The sequence below is a fragment of the Agelaius tricolor genome, unplaced genomic scaffold (genome assembly GCF_023055355.1).
Source record: "Agelaius tricolor isolate 1412-34295 unplaced genomic scaffold, bAgeTri1.0.p SCAF_33, whole genome shotgun sequence".
NCBI classification, from domain to species: domain Eukaryota; kingdom Metazoa; phylum Chordata; class Aves; order Passeriformes; family Icteridae; genus Agelaius; species Agelaius tricolor.
In genome coordinates, this window is record NW_027269293.1 from 2,118,217 (window position 1) to 2,136,981 (window position 18,765).

At 52.2% G+C, this 18,765-nt stretch overlaps 3 protein-coding genes and 2 non-coding genes across 10 annotated transcripts in view; 2 read left to right on the plus strand and 3 right to left on the minus strand.

The window, feature by feature from the left end:
- GAMT (guanidinoacetate N-methyltransferase) overlaps positions 1-2,101 on the plus strand; it is a 4,789-nt gene extending 2,688 nt beyond the window's left edge. For all 4 annotated transcript variants that reach the window (XM_071451739.1, XM_071451738.1, XM_071451740.1 and 1 more), the window contains 5 exons: positions 58-203; positions 284-347; positions 956-1,023; positions 1,142-1,252; positions 1,403-2,101. In XM_071451739.1, the coding sequence (XP_071307840.1) occupies positions 58-203; positions 284-347; positions 956-1,023; positions 1,142-1,252; positions 1,403-1,543 (530 nt within the window). In that variant the 3' untranslated portion in view covers positions 1,544-2,101. The remainder of the gene's footprint in view (positions 1-57; positions 204-283; positions 348-955; positions 1,024-1,141; positions 1,253-1,402) is intronic.
- Positions 2,102-2,617: 516 nt separating this feature from the next.
- On the minus strand, positions 2,618-7,487 carry NDUFS7 (NADH:ubiquinone oxidoreductase core subunit S7). The gene is made up of 8 exons (XM_071451735.1): positions 7,371-7,487; positions 7,131-7,167; positions 6,819-6,887; positions 6,375-6,489; positions 5,307-5,486; positions 4,001-4,047; positions 3,227-3,315; positions 2,618-2,799 (listed from the first exon to the last, which is right to left on the minus strand). Exons 1-8 carry the CDS (start codon positions 7,384-7,386, stop codon positions 2,702-2,704), a joined length of 651 nt encoding a protein of 216 aa, XP_071307836.1. The 5' UTR covers positions 7,387-7,487; the 3' UTR covers positions 2,618-2,701.
- A 162-nt stretch (positions 7,488-7,649) lies between these two features.
- On the minus strand, positions 7,650-7,723 carry TRNAN-GUU (transfer RNA asparagine (anticodon GUU)). Its single transcript has one exon. It is a non-coding gene; the product is annotated as a tRNA-Asn (tRNA).
- A 226-nt stretch (positions 7,724-7,949) lies between these two features.
- On the plus strand, positions 7,950-8,022 carry TRNAF-GAA (transfer RNA phenylalanine (anticodon GAA)). The gene has a single exon. It is a non-coding gene; the product is annotated as a tRNA-Phe (tRNA).
- Positions 8,023-8,533: 511 nt separating this feature from the next.
- On the minus strand, positions 8,534-18,574 carry PWWP3A (PWWP domain containing 3A, DNA repair factor). Of its 3 annotated transcripts, none has more exons than XM_071451703.1 (15): positions 18,462-18,574; positions 17,628-17,670; positions 16,918-17,010; positions 16,411-16,502; positions 16,093-16,163; positions 14,532-15,476; positions 13,956-14,069; positions 13,542-13,612; positions 13,023-13,099; positions 12,482-12,542; positions 12,166-12,241; positions 11,883-11,933; positions 11,299-11,729; positions 10,438-10,526; positions 8,534-10,087 (listed from the first exon to the last, which is right to left on the minus strand). In XM_071451703.1, exons 3-15 carry the CDS (start codon positions 16,972-16,974, stop codon positions 10,012-10,014), a joined length of 2,211 nt encoding a protein of 736 aa, XP_071307804.1. In that variant the 5' UTR covers positions 16,975-17,010; positions 17,628-17,670; positions 18,462-18,574; the 3' UTR covers positions 8,534-10,011. The 3 variants fall into 3 exon arrangements, with proteins under 3 accessions (XP_071307804.1, XP_071307805.1, XP_071307803.1); XM_071451704.1 differs by lacking the exon at positions 18,462-18,574 and adding an exon at positions 18,275-18,434; XM_071451702.1 differs by lacking the exon at positions 18,462-18,574 and having other exon boundaries at positions 17,628-17,844.
- Positions 18,575-18,765: the final 191 nt, after the last annotated feature.

Below are 18,765 nucleotides of genomic sequence, written 5' to 3' on the forward strand. Positions count from 1 at the left end.
TGGGGGGGGTTGAGGCAGAGAAAACCCGGAGCTGTGAGTGCTGGGTTCCACCTGCAGGCGGCCGCGTGCTGGAGGTGGGGTTTGGCATGGCCATCGCCGCCTCCAAGGTGCAGGAATTCGGCATCGACGAGCACTGGATCATCGAGTGCAACGAGGGCGTTTTCCGGCGCCTGGAGCAGTGGGCCAAGGCACAGCCACACAAGGTCAGGGGCAGGCTGGGCTGTGCCAGGCTTGGGGGGTGCCTGTGGCCCCCCAACCTCACCCCTCTGCCCCCCACCCGCAGGTGGTGCCCCTGAAGGGGCTGTGGGAGGACGTGGTGCCAACGCTGCCGGACGGGCACTTCAGTGGTGAGACACCAACAGCAGGATGGGCAGGGGCTGGGCTGGGCACCCCACTGCAAACTGGGGGTGCAGCAAAGCCCAGGGCATCCCAGGACATCCCTGAGCCATGGAAAGGGGGCAGCAGTTTGGCCAGGGTGCAGGTGGAGACCAGATTCTCCCATGGGGCTGCGGATAGGGCACAGGTCTGGGGTCCTTGTCCTGGGGAAATGGATCCTTGTCCTGGGCTGGATCCTTGTCCTGGGGAAATGGATCCTTGTCCTGGGGAAATGGATCCTTGTCCTGGGGAGCAGATCCTTGTCCTGGGGAGCAGATCCTTGTCCTGGGGAAATGGGAGCAGATCCTTGTCCTGGGGAAATGGATCCTTGTCCTGGGGAAATGGATCCTTGTCCTGGGGAGCAGATCCTTGTCCTGGGGAAATGGGAGCAGATCCTTGTCCTGGGGAAATGGATCCTTGTCCTGGGGGCCATCACATCGCTGCCTTCCAGGGGTCAGAGACATGGGGAGGGAATTGCAATGGGAACAGAGCAATTCCAGGCCATGGAGGGGGATTTTCCCGGGACACAGGAGCCCTCAGGGTCTCTCCAGCTAACGGCTAGCCCCGTGTTCCCGGGCAGGGATCCTGTACGACACCTACCCGCTGTCAGAGGACACCTGGCACACGCATCAGTTCAACTTCATCAAGGTGACACCTCGGGGAGCGGCTCTGCAGGGCGGAGCTGGGGCTCCAGGGGGAGCTGGGGCCGGGGGCTGAGCGGGAAGAGCTGAGCCGAATTCCCAAAATTCCCGAATTCCCGGGGCAGGGCCACGCCTTCCGCCTGCTGCGGCCGGGAGGGGTCCTCACCTACTGCAACCTCACCTCGTGGGGGGAGCTGCTCAAGACCAAGTACGGCGACATCGAGAAGATGTTTGAGGTGAGTTGCTCCTCTCCCCGAAGCTGTGCCGGAGCGCTCCGAGGCTGGGGAACGCCAGAGGGCAGCTCGGAGGGGTTTTCCCCCAGCCGTCCCTTCTCACATGGGACACCCCAACCCACGGCTGCTCCTCCCTGCCCTCCTCTCCCGCAGGAAACCCAGGTGGGGCCGCTGCTGCAGGCGGGGTTCAGGAGGGAGAACATCAGCACGAGGGTGATGGAGCTGCAGCCGCCCCCCGAGTGCCGCTACTACTCCCACCCCAGGATGATCACCCCCACCGTCCTCAAACACTGAGGGCCCGCCCGGGGAGGAGCTGGGCGGGAGCTGAGGAAGAGGAGGAGAAAAGCTCTGATGTTCTTTAAAGCCCCTAAGAGATGGGTGGAGGCTTGGGATGGATTCCAGGGGACAAAAGGACAGGAAACCCCCTGCTCCAGGAGCCCCCTGCCCTACAGGGGTCTTGTGGGCTCTGGGGAAGATCTCACCCTGCTCTGTCCCCTCAAGATTTCAAATTCTCAATTAAGCTGGAATTTCACAGTGTGGTTCAGAGCCTTTGGCCAAATGGGTTCCAGAACCAGCCATTTCTTCTAAAAACTGCATCATTTTGAGAAATTACAGGGTGGCTCCCCACAAGAGTCAAATAATCCAAACCAGGTGGGAGAAATGGGGCAATCTGAGGCATTCTGAGGCATTTCAGCTTCTCCTGAAGCAACTCCCCAGGGAGGTTTCCCAACATTTTTGGACAAAGCCCACGGTAGCAAATCCTGACCCCAACCTCCCCTCAGAGCTCAATAAATGATGTTTCCTCTCTCCCCAGAAGGGATAAAGTCCATTAAAAGGAATGAAATACCCAAACTGCTGTTCCCGAGCGATTTATTTGTCTTTCCAAAGTGTGTTTGTCCCTCAGGCACGACCATTCCTCATCCCAGGCTCCTGGGATGCATCCAGGACAGGCTGCTTTATCCCTGCCCTGCTTAGGAGCTCTACATTCAGGTTTATTAATCACATTCTGATTTTAATCATCAGTATTTCACTTGTTACAGAAACAGAATTAATTTCTGGCCCCTGTGCACACAAATATTAGGGATTTATTAGATTCTGTGGAGGAATTACCAACAAGGAGCAGGTGGTGAGTAAGGGACGAGCTCAGGGAGGGCTCAGGAATCACCTGGACATGTGTTGGGTCTCAAAACTTCCCAACAAAGCTAAAAAAAAATTCTGGCAAAGCCTTTATGTCACAATATGACATCACCTTCCCTGCCAGATTGTTCAGACCAACTCAGCAGTGTTATCAAACTCAGCTCCTGCTTTTTAGCCCAGTTTTTCAGCCCCTCAGATCAGAGGGGTTTATTAAAGACAGAAAAGCACCTGGACCAGGTAGAGTTTTATTGGAAGGCGTGTGAGGAGCCAGATTTGTGCGTAAATGTGAGCAGTGAGTGGGGACATAAATAAAGGCTATTTCCTGTACCAGATCTGCATCCTCCTCTCCCTCTTGATTTTCCTCTGCAGCTGCAGGATCCCGTAGAGCAGAGCCTCAGCTGTGGGGGGGCAACCTGAGAAAGGAGAGAAGGGAGGAAGGGGGGAAGGGGGGAAGGTCACAGGGCAGGTACCTGCACAGAGCTGGGGCCAGCAGCAGGTGCCAACCCCAGGACTTATCCCAAAGCTGACTCCCCTCTGGCTTTGTGGCTGACACAGGCAGGAGTGTAGAGAAACTAAATTGATGCTGTTCATCAGAAGATCTTAATCAAACACAGCAATTATTTAATTTCAAAGTGTATCCAACCCTCCTCCCACTCCACTGATGGTGCCACCACCATCACAACCCTCCCCATCCCACAATCTGTGGAGCTACTGCAACAGGAAAACCTTTCAAACTGAAACAGAAAGACCTTTCAAAGCTGCACCTGAATGCAGAGAATTCCCTCCTCCCTCCCTGCTCCCAGGTGGAGCTTTGACTTCCCACAGAGCTGCCCCTTGTACCTGGCACGTAAATGTCCACGGGCACGATGCGGTCGCAGCCCCTCACCACGGAGTAGGAGTAGTGGTAGTAGCCCCCACCATTGGCACAGCTGCAGGACAGGGACAGGGACAGGGACAGGAGGGTGAGCAGGAGGCCAAGGGAAGGTGGCCCTGGGCAGGTGGACACTGCCAGGCTCGGAGCCTCCAGCTCCACAGGTGACACTGTCCCATCACGAGCCCTGCCTGGGAGGGTTTCAGATGAATCCAACCCAAATGAACTGTGCCCATCTCCCTCACAGAGTACATTCCACAGCCCTCCCTCTCTGCTACAAACACTTCCATTTTGCCTCAGAGCTTTCCCAGAATTTGCCCTGTTCCAGCCTGGACCGGCCACCCTCAGCCAGTGGGGACAAAAAAAAACTTGTGGGGACAAGAAAATTGTGAGAATCGTGGAATTACTGAGGGTGGAAAAGACCTCTGAGACCATGGAGTCCAACTGAGCCCCCCACAGAACAGATTCCAACTGAATCCCTCACAGAACAGATTCCAAATGAGTCCCCCATGGAGCAGATTCCAGCACAGCAGAAGCATTTTGACAGCCAAAAAGCAAACTCTAGCATTCTGAATAAAGTCTGGCAGCTGCAAAGCCCCTGAATCCCTCCCTGGGAGGATTCACACACACACCACTCCCAGAAGGAGCCTTTGAGCTCTGCTCTACAAGGCTTCTTTAAGAACCTGAAAACACAAACAAGCAGAGAATTCCCCCCACAGCACCGAGGGCATCCCAGCACTCACCTCCCCATGGACACCACGTAGCGAGGCTCTGGCATCTGGTCATAGACCTGCAGAACAGGCATGTTTGGGTGATGCCCACCTCCCCATGCTGTGCCAGAGATCCCCAAGCTCCTGAGACATGAACTTTAAGGAATTTCGAGCTTTTAGAGGAGCTAAGATTTTAGTTAGAGATAAGCTTTATTGGAGTTAATGAAAATAAATGGGTAGGCCTTGATGAAGTTAAGAGTTAGTTGTTAACTAATAACTGATTGCTTGTCAACACAATGTTTGGTTAGCTGGGTTCATAATGAAGAATATAGAAACTGATAAATAGCTTTTAGGAACATAAGACAATTGTGGCCTCTTCTGTTCTGAAACCAATTGAAGATGGGAATGGGAGTTCTATCAAGGGTTCATTTGTCATATTTGCATTGAAAAGATAGAAAGGTCAGAACGAGGAAGACTTCATTTACTTCCTCATTTTGGGACCCCTCCCCATGAAAGGGACCACTGACCCATTTCAAGGAACAAACTACTCATGCTTAATGGCTTTTGAACTAATTACCATAGGAAGAGGGGAATGGGATGTACCAAAGTTATGAATATGCATTTGTATTTTGGTAATTCAATACCTGTATAGATAAAAGGACTCTGTAATCACCTGTAAATTGAGGTGTGTATTTGGGAGCTATCCCCAAATAAACAAACACTTTCTAACTTTAAACTGTTAGAGAGTTTTTGGATATTGATATTAGATCAATATCCATATTGGGAATGGGATGTACCAAAGTTATGAATATGCATTTGCATTTTGGGTATTCAATACCTGTATTAAATTGATATCTATGGATATCAAAATCCATAGATCAATATCCATATTGGGAATGGGATGTACCAAAGTTATGAATATGCATTTGTATTTTGGGTATTCAATACCTGTATTAAATTGATATCTATGGATATCAAAATCCATAGATCAATATCCATATTGGGAATGGGATGTACCAAAGTTATGAATATGCATTTGCATTTTGGGTATTCAATACCTGTATTAAATTGATATCTATGGATATCAAAATCCATAGATCAATATCCATATTGGGAATGGGATGTACCAAAGTTATGAATATGCATTTGTACTTTGGGCATTCAATATTTGTACAGATAAAAGGGCTCTGTAATCACCTGTAAATTGTGGTGTGTATTTGGGAGCTATCCCACAATAAACAAACACTTTCTAACTCTAAACTCAGAGAGTTTTTGTCCATCACAGCTGGATATCAGTACTAGATCAACATCCATATTTTTAATAAATCACCCCCCGTACCTTGCGCAGAGCTGGGGCCATTTTGTTGGTCAGGGTCCCTGCCACGATCATGACGTCGGCCTGGCGGGGGCTGGCCCGGAACACGACCCCGAATCGATCCATGTCGTAGCGAGGGGCTGCCATGTGCATCATCTCCACGGCACAGCAGGCCAGCCCGAAGGTCATGGGCCACAGGGAGCTCTGTGGGGACAGCCCGGGGCTCAGGGACAGCCAGGGTGACACGCACAAAGGGAGGGTCCCAGGAGCAGAACACGCGGAGCTGGGGGAGTGGGTACAGGGAGAGCTGCAGAGCTGCTCCCCTGACACTGCTGAGGCCACCTCAGAGCCACCAGGGACAGCAAAAAGGGACAGCTCAGAGCCACAGAGGGACAGCAGAGGGGACAGCTCAGAGCCCCATGGGGACAGCAGAGGGGACAGCTCAGAGCCACCCAGGGACAGCAGAGGGGACAGCTCAGAGCCCCATGGGGACAGCAGAGAGGGACAGCTCAGAGCCACAGAGAGACAGCAGAGGGGACAGCTCAGAGCCCCATGGGGACAGCAGAGAGGGACAGCTCAGAGCCACAGAGAGACAGCAGAGAGGGACAGATCAGAGCCATGCAGGGACAGCAAAAAGGACAGCTCAGAGCCCCATAAGGACAGCAGAGAGGGACAGCTCAGAGCCCCATGGGGACGGTGGTGTCCCAGCTAAGGGACAGCAGAGAGGGACAGCTCAGAGCTCCATGGGGACAGTGGTGGCCAGATAAGGACCAGCCCAGCTAAGGCAGAGCACAGCATACCCAGGGCACTGTCACTTGTGTCACCCTTCCCCACAGGCAGAGCAGCTGCTCAGGGCAGGGACAACTCCAGAAGTGCCTTTTCCTGGTGACCAAAGGGCAGTTCCAGACCCCCCCCAAACCCTCAGCACCTTCAGCCCGTGTCCCACACTGTCACTGGACCCCAGTGTCACCCTCTGGCCACAGAACTCGGCCAAGGGAGCTCTGAGTCTATTTTTATCCTGAGCAGGAGGTGCCTCTGCTGTTCCACCCTCTGTCCCTGGATGCCAGGGAGCCTGGTGGCTCAGGGACTCACCCGCCGTGCCCAGTTGACCAGGTCATCGAGCTTGGCAATGACGTACTCGCCACGGCTGCTGGGGACGTAGGATTTCCTCTGGACAACAGCAGAGCTCTTCTGGACCTGGACAGAGCTGAAAGGAGCCACCACTCTCCAGTTATTTCCTTGCAGAATCAGCATTTAGCCCTCCACGGGGCTGTGGCTCCCTGAGGAGTGACAATGCCACCCCTCTGTTTGTAGCAGAGGGTTCTCCCCAGTGTGGGATCTGTGGGTCTGGGGCTCAGGCAGAGCCCCTCAGCCATACCCCTGGCTGCCCCTCCCCGGGGCTCCCAGAGCTGCCACAACTCCCTGGATTTTAGCAGGAAAGGGAGGAGACGCCCCACAGGAGGTGCCACTGGGACCCCCTGCTCGGGAATGGTGGCACAACCGGCTGTTCCCTGTCCCCAGGGCAGGAATTGTCACCTGTCAGCGCGATCGGCCGCCGGCGTCTGATGGAGCAGCTGGGCGTGCACGGGACTCACAGAGCCGGGCCTGGGGACAGAAAGGGCCCGCACAGGGTGACAGGGTCACAGAGCCCTCGCAGGAGCCGGTGCTCCACAAACCCCAACGGGAGGGAGCCCCCCAGTGACCCCCAAAACTCGGGGTGCCGTTCAGCCGCGGCTCTGCGGGCCCGCGCCCCCCATCACCCCCAGCCCCGGGGCCAGCGCTGTCACCGGCCAGGCCCCCCCAGCCCCCGGGGTCCCACCGCCCCGGTGCCCCCAGCCCCGGGCTCACCGCCAGCCCAGCACACCGTGCGCGGGGAGCCGGAGACCTGCAAGAGAGAACGGGAGAGCTCAGCCCGGCTGTGGGCCACGGAAGGGCCTGGTGTCCCCTCAGGGCGCCCTCCCGGTCACTCCTTCGGCGGAAGGCCGAGGGTTGGTTTCGGTGCCCACACCGGTCCCGGTCCAGGTCGCGGTCCCCGTTCCCATCCCCATCCCTATCCCCATCCCCGTTCCCGGTCCCGGCCCCGCTCACGGCCCAGCGCCGCCATCTCTCCGCAGCCCTTCAGGCAACCTCTGCGCGCGGTGCACCCGCTAAAGGGCCCGGCGCGAAACCGCCTCAGCGCTCCGGCGGGAAACGCGTCCCGGGCCAGGGGTTCCGCAGGCACCCTCCGGCTCCGCCGCGGCCCGCAGCAAAACGATCCCAAAACGTTAACGGCGGGCGGGGCCGTCCCAAAGCCGCCGCACGACTCGGCGGGAAGGGCCCGTCCTGGAGCTGCGGAGCCACGGTCGCGCAGGAAAAATAGAAAGCAGCCGTCCCTGGGTGGGCTCGAACCACCAACCTTTCGGTTAACAGCCGAACGCGCTAACCGATTGCGCCACAGAGACCGCGCTGCCGCCCATGCCCGCCTGGCGCCGTGTCCCGCCTGTCCCGTGTCCCATGTCCCGCCTGTCCTGTGTTCCCTGTCCCACATCCTGTCCCTGTGTCCTGCCTGTCCTGTGTCCCGTGTCCCACATCCCGCCCTTCTGTCCCCTCGCGTCCCTCCCCGTATGCCCCCGTCCGGCGCGGCGCCACGGGCGGTGACGGGCGGGGGGGGCGGAGCGCCCCTATGCAGCCGAAATAGCTCAGTTGGGAGAGCGTTAGACTGAAGATCTAAAGGTCCCTGGTTCGATCCCGGGTTTCGGCAAAAGTTTTTTTTTTTTTTTTTTCTACCAGGACCTGGGTTGCAAAAGCGCTGTTTTCACCCCAAAACACTCCGGAGGCTTCGCAGCTCGTTATCCCCCCCCCACAAACTCTACACTTGATCGTTTTAATACCCTGGCTACACACACACACAAAATGGAGGGGTGAAAGACTGTGGGCTGTAACACTGGATTATTGATAAATATTATAATATGAACTATGAAATAATAATAAATATGAGTTAATGATCTTACACTGAGCATTGAGGAGACAGCTGAGGGAACATGGATTAATTAACACTGGACAATCACAAGCAGAGGTGGTGTGTGTCAGCCCATTTTAAATAAAACAGAAGAACAAAACCCAGTGAGTTCATTTCCCAGTGATTAATAATGTGAGACCAAGACAGTGTTTATGCATCAGATAAAGCTGTATGATCCTATATTCACCTGCTGTAACACTGGGGTGGAAGCACCACCCACCACAGATTAAAATAATCAAACAAAAGCAGCAAATGTTGGTGATTCACTTCATCCCACTTTATTAAGTCCACATGGTTGATACATGGTGAGGCTGAGCCTGGTGCCCAGTCCCAGCGAGTGGGGCAGCACTGGAAGGGGGTGGCACAAGCTCAGGATGATCCCTGGCAGTGCCCAAGGCCAGGCTGGAGGGTTTGGAGCACCCAGGGGACAGTGGGAGGTGTCCCTGCCCATGGCTGGCCTGTAAGGTCCCTTCCACCCCAAACCATTCCAGGATTCCACAGCTGCAGTGAAGGTGAGGGGAGGTGGTTCTGCTTCTCTGCACAGGTCTGGAGCAGGAGTTGTGATGGAGAAGGGAACACAGGGTTCATGGAAAGGAGGGGGAAGTTGACCCCCATCTCCAAATTACCCCAGAGCACTGGGATGAGGGGCAGGCAGTCCCTCCCCAAGCTCTCCTCTCCAAAGGGAAAGTGCCACTCACAGCTCTCACTTAACTCCATCATTAATTTTTTTATCCTAACCCACAAAATTCATTATCCCTCCTCACAGGCTTTAATAAAACCCTCACACTTCCTGGCCTGTCCCGATAATTGAGGTACTCGAGATAACGGGAATAAGGATTCCATGGAAAAACTCATTAGAGAGCACAGAGCAATTAAAAGTGTAATTAAAATATATTCAGATAATTACTACAGCCAGGATAGACATCTGGATCCCAATTTCAACTTCTTAATTTTAAATCATCTTGGGTTTTACTGGACAAGCAAGGAGATCATATTTCATTATCACAGAAAAACCCTAATCAGAGGGTTTTATGTATCATTTATCATTATTCATCATTAATTAGTTCTTGGTGACACTGCTTCCATGTGCCACAGCTCCAACAAAGGTGAGCAGGGACTTGGGCAGGATTAAATTGGGAATTTAGATGAGAAAAAGACAATTAAAAGCCTCCCAAAATTCACAGCCTCAGAAGAGGCAATAAACCAGCATTGCACTGGTTCAGTTAGAGGAAAAGGGAATGTTTTTGTTTAAGCAAACCTGGATTCCTTCTCCATGGAATTTGACTTGTCAGAACAAAACAAGAACCCAAATCTTTGTGATCCAGGTGGCAGCTCTGGGCACCAATCTGATTTCCCACCTTTGGAGAACCATGAAGCAGGAAAGGGGAACCCCCAGGAGCCTTCCCTGCCAGGAACCCCCTGGTTTTATCAGGAGCAGGACAAGACCTTCCCTCCCTTCCCAAGTCGGGTGTTTGGCTAAAAGAACCCAGGTGGAAGTTGGTGGAGCAGCAGAAGCTCTGCACAGCCCTGGGGGTCTCTGGCAGCCCCCCAGGAGGGCACTGATGGATGAGGATCCAGTGGATCCTGAACACAGCGAGGCCATGGAGCAGCAGCAAGAGCTGGGAGCAGAGGATTTGGGAATATACACACAGACTTTACTAAGAATGCCACGTTGTATACAAATCACCACTGGTTATTTACACCTGGCCCCAGGACAGCCCTGGCCACTCCTCAGCTCTCCGCAGGCTCTGGCTCAGTCTTGAGCTTTTTGCTTCCCAGGACTTGTTCATCAAACAATTCTTTCTCTCTGGGAAAAAAAATAGAGAAGGTTTTAAGTTAAAATAGGATATTATTGTTATACAGATGATATAATAATATATAATAATAATAATTAAAATACAGATGATATAATAATTATCAAAATACAGATGTAATAATATATAATCTGTATAATAATAATAATATTATTATTATACAGATGACATCACCTGGAGCAAATTAAATTCTCAGAGTTGGGAGTAGCTCAGCTGGGACATTTTCCACGTTTTGTCTCTCAAAGGAGGAGGACACTGAGCTCTCCTGCCCTCACCTGAAACTTTTTCTGTATCCAACAATAAAGGAGTAAAAAACCTTGGAAAATCCTGAAAACAAATCTACCTTTTGCTTACAGGTGGTCCTTTAATGTATTTCTCTTCTGCCTTCTCATAATCAATGTCATCCACGGCAGCAATGGCACAGATGATGGCCTAGAAAAGCATTGAAGAATTACTATTATTATTACCTCTGAAATGCCTCTGAAATATTATTATTATTATTATTATTATTATTATTATTATTATTATTATTATTAATCATCATCATCATCATCATCATCAAAACTAAACCATAGCCAGGAATTCGAAACTGCCTCAGCTGAGCACGTTTTGAGAAAAGGGTTCCTCAATAACTTAGAAAACTTGGATGAAACCTCTCATTGAGTGCCTGAAATTCTTAAATAAAAAATAGGAAATTGTTCTGTATCATCCCCTGGGGGGTATTTTTATCCTCAGATTAAAATATTCTTCACAGTAATTTTGTTACTACACGAGTTAATGTTCTCCTGGGAAAATTCCTGGGAAGAACACAAGGTATCCACAACAACTGTAAGAACAGCCAGCACACCACCCCCCACCTCGGCACACAAAGGACCAAGAAAACCCTGAGAAGTTGCCAAACTAAATAAAAAACCCCAACACAAAGCTTTGAAGCATTTCAGAGGTGATTAAAATACATCAGGAAACTATCAGTCTGCTTTTAAAAACAACAATCCACCTGAAGCTTCTCCTTTCTCTGCTTAAAAATCAGCATTTGAGTGACTCAGGCTGTAGGCAGGGGTGAATATTCCTGCCTGGCTCAGCTCTGGGAACTCTCCCTACATCATTCCATAGGAACCACATCACAGCAAAGGAATAAATAATAGGAATTACTGTCATTTATCACTCTGCAGTTCATTTTCCCACCTGTTTCATGCTCCCTCACCTCAGGTAAAAGCACATCTGAGATGAACCTGATGCCATCCCCCAGGATCTGATGCAGGTTCCTGGTGTCCATCTCCCTGTACACCTCCTTCAGGTACCCAACCACCAGGTCCAGCTGCTCCTCATCCTCCAAGTAAGTCTCCACACAGGTTATGTACCGGCTGGAATTCAGGAATTTCTTCAGCCAGCGGGATTGTTTCCCACTTTTCAAGATCCCCAGGAGATGCTCTTCAGCCCCTTTGGTCTTCACTATGAACTCCACCAACTTCTTGTTCTCCCTGTCCCTGGCAGCTCTGGTCCTGTCAGGGAGGAGCTTCCTGGGGGGTTTCTGGGGGGAGGTGTCTGAGGAAGACTCTCCAGCCCCTTCCTCTGCTGTGTTTGGGAATGCCATCTGCACCACACTCTGGTAGCCCTCTTTCCTCACTGGGTAGCCTGAAAGAGAAACCCCAAGAATTTCTATTTAAATGAGTTTTCAAAATTACAAAAGGTTTTCATAGCCATATCAATAGAAAATAAGGAATTTTAAAATGCTGAGAGGAGTTTTTACCCAGCCAAGAGAATTCCCAAAGGGATGGATTCACTTACTGATATCAGCAGCAAAATACTCCAGGAAGGACCCGGTGAAAGAACGACAGCCTAAAAACCCAAAACAGGGGCAGAGATCAGTTCCATTCACCCAGGAATCAAAGCCTGGGCTTCCCTTTGCCTGGTGGATCTCAGGATGAGATCCCAGAGAAGCTGGGAGTGCCCCAGGCCAGGCTGGACAGGGCTTGGAGCAGCCTGGGGCAGTGGAAGGGGACTGGAGGGGGTTGAGGTTCTTCCCACCCAAACCGTGCTGGGATTTGGTGACTCCATGGCCCCTCCTTACCCACTCGGATCCGATAGTCCTGGATCAGCTGGAGGCACCACTCGATTTCTCTGCAATAATTCTCCTTGGCTCGTTCCTGCAAAACAAGGAGGATTTTCTGTCCCAAATCCTGCAGCTCTCCAAGAGTTTCAGCCCAGGATGCCAAGCAGGGGAAAGAAATTGTCCATGATAATTTTTACCTCCTGACAGAGCTGTCACAGGGATGAGAATGGCTTTGAGGGGGCCAAGCCCCACATTCCCCCCCTGGCCATTTATATCCTGAATTTCCCACTGTATTTGCCCAAACCCTGCAGTTCCACATCTCTGGGATACTCACAATGAGCTCCTGCTTCTCCTCACAGTCAAAGTGCTTCAGGCTCTTCAGAGACACTGAGAAACTTTTAAAAAAACACAGTCAGAGGTGCAACTCAGCTGCCTCACTGCCCTCTTATTTACTGCAGTTCTGCTTCTCCCTGGAAATCCCATCTCCCAAGGAATTAAGGAGCACAGATTTTAATGGTTTTTGCTTCCAGAGCAAGTTAAAAGTATGGAATCTTCTAACAAATGAGAAGTACCTGGTTTAGAGAAAAGTTAAAGGCAGCTCAGTGTTTCCAGAGAGTTTGGGCAGCACAAGGAAAACACTGGCTGCATTCCAGGGACTTTTGTTTTGTTTTTCACTCCTCAGCTCTTCCCAGGGACAGGGAGCTGCCTGAACCTGCAGCATGACAAAGCACCCACACCCCTCACCTGCCCCAGCCCCTCCCTCCCAGATCAACCTGGACAGGACTGTCCTCACCCTGCACCAGGAAAAGGGCACAGCACATGGAATAACAGAGACTGAAAATTCGGGATGGGATGGGATGGGAATCCACATTTACCCTTTTTTCTTTTTATTTGTGGTGCCATCAATGAAGAGCACACAAGCCCTCCGGTGCTTCCTCTTCACTGCTTTCACCTGGAGAGAGGATAAAGCCTCAAAAATCCTGATCTTGATGAAGCAGGGATATTTTTCTGTGGATATCACCTACTACAACTCACACTTAAATTTTTCCTTTTGCTGTAACCTTCCTTTATTACACAAATATGAAAAACTCAAGCAGAAGCAGCAACCAGTTCCCCAAAGGGAGCATTTTTAGTGCACAAAGGGCCTCCCCTTTCTTTATCAAATTGGAAACAAAGTTCTGCTCCATGGCAAAGGAACTGGGATAATCCTGTGCTCTGCACAAACAGGTGTGAAGTGACCACATTTTGAGTGCTTTTAGCACAATTTTACTTCTATCAATTTTGAAATGCTTCTACTGGAAGGTGTTTAACGCTTCCAGGAAGGGCAAAAGTCACTTCAAAACTGGGAGTTGCTCCTTATCAGCAGGACCTGAGGAGGCAGGAGCTGCTCTTACCACGGCTGGCCAGTAGGGATACCGCCGCAGCTTGCACCACACCAACATCCCTTCCTCGAAGAATTTGGGTTCTGGGGTGAAAAAGAAGGGAAATTTTCCTTAAAAACGATAAAACAAGACAGATGCTGCCCCTTTCTTCTTCTCCAGGAGTTTCTCTTCAGTGCTTTCACAGTGAGCCCAAAATGTAGCACAGGGAGTCCTGAACTGAAACCCAGCAACTTCAGTGCCAGCCCCTTGTCCAGCTTCAGGGATTTTCATTTCATTCTGCAGCAAAATGCCCCATGGACCCAGAAAATGCATTTTCTCCCAAGCCTGGACACAGCTGGAACTCCTCCTGGAATGAATCCCCAGGGATTGCAGGCAAACTGAAGCTGCCCCAGCAGGAAGAGCCTCAGCCCTGTGCTGATGTCTCACCTCGATGGGACAGAACGCTTGGGAAGTTTTCCTCCTCTTCATCTGCCAGAGGAGAGAGTGGAGGGAGGCTCTCCGAGGAAACTCTCCTGAAAGACATCCCAGAGGCTTCCAGCCCTGCCAACAGCACCAGGATCCAGGGATTAGGACAGGATCAGCTTCAGAGCAGGTGAGACACACCTGAGTGTGACCCAGAGGGGACCTGACACACCTGCACGCTTTAATTAGGGAATCCTAATTCCCTGATCATGTGGAGATAAAAGGGGAAAGAATGGGGCTGGTCTCAGGACCTCATTCAAAAACATTTTATCTCAATTTATCAGAGAGCAGTAAGGGAAAAACAAGTGTGAGCTCAAAAAACCACCCCAGTTTTCCATGGAAAACCCCAAGCAAATCCAGAGAACCCAACCACCAGCCAAGGCCTCCCCAGCACTGAAGGGATCAGCATTTCTGCTTCCCAGGAATGGAAACTGAAAGTAATTAAATCAGCAAATTCAAGAGCCACTTCCCCAAAAGCAAAGCAGCATTCCAAGGTCCCACATGGGATGAAGGCTTCCCTTCCCCAAGGGATTTGCCCACCTTCATCTTCCTCGGAGTCAGGGGCTTTATTCCCAGCCGGGTGTGAGGGATCCTGGTTCTCCTCCTCCTGAGGCTGAGGGAAGGCACCAGAAGGCCCAGGTGAGGATCCAGGGTGGTTCCTGCATTTCCTGTCTGTGCCTGAGGCCACAGCTGCCCCATCCGGGTGTTTTCCACCCTCTGCCTCTCTCCTCCCATCCAGCTGCTTTGCCAGGCTCTCACTCTCACTGCTGATGCTTTTCTCCAACTCATCCGAGGCAGCTGCACTGGAGGAATCCAGCAATGTTCTCCCAGGCCGAGTTCCTTTCTTTCTGGAAGGTTCCACAGTGCCAGATTTAGAGGGGACAGAGGGAGACCCCTCCTCCTCAGGAGCCACCTGTGCTTGATCCTGGGGGGAATCATCCCTCCATCTCCTTTTCCTTCCTTGCTGACTTCTTCCAGCCTCTGGCTCACAGGAGACTCCGTTCCCCATTTTGGGCTGGGTTTTCCTCTGGCTGGGGGATGATTTCCCTTCTGGTTTTTTGCAGTTGTGGCTGTCAGGGGCCGGTGCCACACTTGAGTCCCTGGCACCACACCTGGCAGGGTTTGTGCCACCCCCACGTGCTCTGCCAGGGCTTCTGCCACTTCCAGGTGCTTTTCCACTCCTCCCTGGAGCCACAGAACGTCCCTGCCTACGTGATTTGGGATCATCCTTTTGCCCACAGTTATTCTGGGCTTTCCTTTTCCTCTTGGCAGCCTCGGGTTCCGATTTTTTCGAGCGAGAGCGCAGGGAGAAGCTGTGGGAGGGGGTGGGTGGGGCAGATTTCTCCCGGGAAAATTCGGGATTTGGTCCTTCTGCAAGTGGCATTTGACTGCTGGAGTCAGTCTCATGGAGAATATCCAGGGCAATTTTAAGGGAACAGCGATATTGCAGCTCCTCCACTGCCTCACTCATGGTTTTCTTTTGCTCTGATGAGGGAAAAAATATTCAATAAATGAAGTTATCATCATTATTCTATCATAAAGAAATAATAAATGTTACTCCCGGTATTTGTTTTACGGTGAATTTTTTACTACTGAAATCATCCACAATTCCCCAGGCAAAGAATGGAGACACACAAAGACCAAGCTGGAAATGCCTCATTTTGAGGGAAACTCATATTTCTTCACCATCCCTCCAAGAAATCACCCCAGGGAAGAGGAAAAATGCTAAATTTTTCACCTATTTTCCAACTTTATGGAAAGGGGAAAAGAAAATAAGTGAAATACAGAAGTTTTATCCCCCCAGGCCGAGTTTCTGTGGAGATTTTACACCCAGAAAAGACACAAGGCAGCACGTTTGGGGCTGAGTTTTTAGAGGTATTTTTTACACCCAGAAAAGACACAAAGCAGCACGTTTGGGGCTGAGTTTTTAGAGGTAGTTTTTACACCCAGAAAAGACACAAAGCAGCACATTTAGGGCTGAGTTTTTAGAGGTATTTTTTACACCCAGAAAAGACACAAAGCAGCAGATTTGGGGCTGAGTTTTTAGAGGTATCTTACACCCAGAAAAGACACAAAGCACATTGGGGCCCTGCCTCCTCACCCAGGGTGGAGGCGATGGCCTTGATCCGCTCCTCTGTCAGGGGAACCACGTTTGCAGAGCTCACACTGACCCTGGAACACAAAGAGGTGACTGGAACCGGCTGTAGAACACTCCCAGCACCACAAAACTGCTCTCAGACAGCAAAAACCCCAAACATTCCTTCCCCCAACCTGTCCTTGCTAGGGTTAAACACCCAAACCTTCTGCAAATCCAGGATCCCACCTCACAGGTACTTTCAGATGAAAGGATTCCTTTCCTCCCCTTATTTTTTTTAACCTCTAAGAATGCAAGCGTGGGGTAGGAGCAAGGATACTCAACTGCTTCTCCAAGCCAAGGATTTCAGCTTTAAATCCCATCCTTTTTGTGGTGGCAACAGGACTGCTCCCAGCAACTCCAGGTTTGCACAAAACCTACATTAAAAGTGAGAAATCTCCATTTAAAACCCTGACCAACAGCAAAACATTCATCCAAGAGCAGCTCGACAGTGCCTTGGGAGAGGCCTCAGGACCCTGGAATGATAAAATCCCAGGATGGACTGGGTGAGAAGGGACCTTAAATCCCATTTCATCCTTCACTGTCCCAGCTTCTCTGGAAATCCATTCCAAGGCCTCACCACTCTCACAGGGAGGAATTTTTTCCCCAATGCCCCATCCAACCCTGCCCTCTGGCAATGAGAAGTTATTCCCCATCACTCCAGGCCCTCTCCATTTTTCCTCTTGGCATCTCCACAGCTCACACAAGCTCAGACAGGTTTGCTGGGACCTCCCCCTTCCTTCCTGCTCTGCTCCAAGCAACCTCCACAAACATTTCCTCATTCCTCCTCACCTTGGCTGGCCACAAACGCCTCTTCCACTTGCAGAGAATGAGCTCTTGGTCAGTCATGGCTGAGCTTCACGAAAAGGGCAATGCCAAGGTGTTCTGAGGGGAAAAAAAAAGGAAATAAAGGAGTCACCCACCTTTTTCCATTGTAGTCTTTGTTTTTTGACGGAAATACAAGATTTAATCAAACATATTACTACAGTTATTATCGCTTTACCTTCAGGATCACTGCACTGATATCACCCTGCAGCTTCTCCAGTATTATATCTTAAATTCCATTTTTCTGTAGAAGCTGTGGCTGCCCCATCCCTGGAAGCGTCCAAGGCCAGGTTGGATAAGGTTTGGAGCAACCAGGGATGGTGGAAGGGATGGGACTGGATGGGCTTTAGGTCCTTCCAACCCAAACGATTCCAGGAATCAAGAATTCCATAATTCTAAAAGCACAAGTGGCTCTCACTGTGTGAGGAAAATACTATCAGCAATTACACAATGCAGCCGTGGGCCTGCCCAATCCACAGCTTCCTGCAACCAAACCCTGAAAACAGGGAACTACACCCTAAAAAATAACGCGCTCGATAGACTTTTTACACCGTCATTTGATCCCCATTTTTACAGACGATTTGCAACAGAAACCTCAGCAGAGCGGCCTTAGAGCCCTCAGGGCTTCCTCAAGGGCTTTAAAAAAAACCACATACTAAAGATCTTCCTGTACTTACAAGGTCCAGGTGCTGGGATGGCCGCTGCTCCGGGATCGCGGCCCTGCGGAGGGAGAGAAGGAGAGAAGGACGAGGGGCCGTTAGCGGCGCCCGGAACGGCGGAGCCGGTGCGGGACCGGTGCGGGACCCCCGTGAGGCGGCGCGGAGACAGCGGGAACCGCCCGGCCCCAAAAACCCACGTGAGGGGAGGGACGGGACCGCACGAACCCGCCCCGGCACCGTGAGGGGAGGGACGGGACCGCACGAACCCGCCCCGGCACCGTGAGGGGAGGGACGGGACCGCACGAACCCCCCTGGCACCGTGAGGGGAGGGACGGGACCCTCCCCTAAACCGCCCTTGGTGAGGGGAGAGCCTCCCAGAGTCCCGTACTGGGTGAGGGACAGGACAGGGCCCACAAAGCTGAACCGGTGAGGGGAGGAACGGGACGGGACGGGACGGGAGTCTCCGTCCAGAGCCGCCTCCATTAGGGACGGGACACCAAACTCCCCTCCGGGAGGGATGGAACCGTCCTAGCGCTCTGTGAGGGGAGGGACAGGACCCCCCCAAAACGCCTCGGGGAGGGGAAGAACGGCACCCCCCAAAACGCCTCGGTGAGGGGAACAACGGGACCCCTCAATACCGTCCCGTCAGGGGTCGCCCCCCTCACCTTCCCTGCTGAGGGGAGGGACAGGACCCCCCTAAAACGCCTCGGTGAAGGGAGGGACGGAGCTTCGCCCGGTCAGAGGACGGGCGGGACTCCCAAACATCAGCCCCGGTGCCGGTGATAGCGCCCAGACCCTCGTCTCCCCCCCGATCCCGCTTTAAGGCCCAGGGGGCTTGGGGGGCACCGTTACCGTGCGCGCTCCCGACAACGCCGCCCCCCCGTGCGCGCCGCCGCCGCCGCCCTCCACACGAGGGTCTGCGCACGCGCCGCGCGCGCCGCCCGGCACCGCCCACCCGGACCAATCAGCGAGCGCCGCCTGGCGCCCCGCCCTCCTCGCCGAGGCCAAAACACGAGGCTCATCCAATCCAAACGCGCGCTGCTACCTTAGCCACGCCCACCCGTCTTCTATTGGCCAGTTGGGCGGAAGCCGCGCCTAGTCTGGGGAGGGCGGCATGGCAACGGGGCGAGTGACGTCATATGCAGGAGCTGTGACG

Excerpts from the sequence above, each read along its gene's own strand:
- NDUFS7 (XM_071451735.1), bottom strand. Across the intron at positions 6,490-6,818 it reads GCGGCCGATCGCGCTGACAG|CTCTGTCCAGGTCCAGAAGA; the intron begins GTGACAATTCCT and ends GGCTCCTTTCAG. Across the intron at positions 5,487-6,374 it reads TGGTCAACTGGGCACGGCGG|AGCTCCCTGTGGCCCATGAC; the intron begins GTGAGTCCCTGA and ends CTGTCCCCACAG.
- PWWP3A (XM_071451703.1), bottom strand. The coding sequence starts at position 16,974 with ATGACTGACCAAGAGCTCATTCTCTGCAAGTGGAAGAGGCGTTTGTGG. Across the intron at positions 13,100-13,541 it reads ATCCCTACTGGCCAGCCGTG|GTGAAAGCAGTGAAGAGGAA; the intron begins GTAAGAGCAGCT and ends TCCTCTCTCCAG. Across the intron at positions 10,527-11,298 it reads CAGATGTGCTTTTACCTGAG|GCCATCATCTGTGCCATTGC; the intron begins GTGAGGGAGCAT and ends ATGCTTTTCTAG.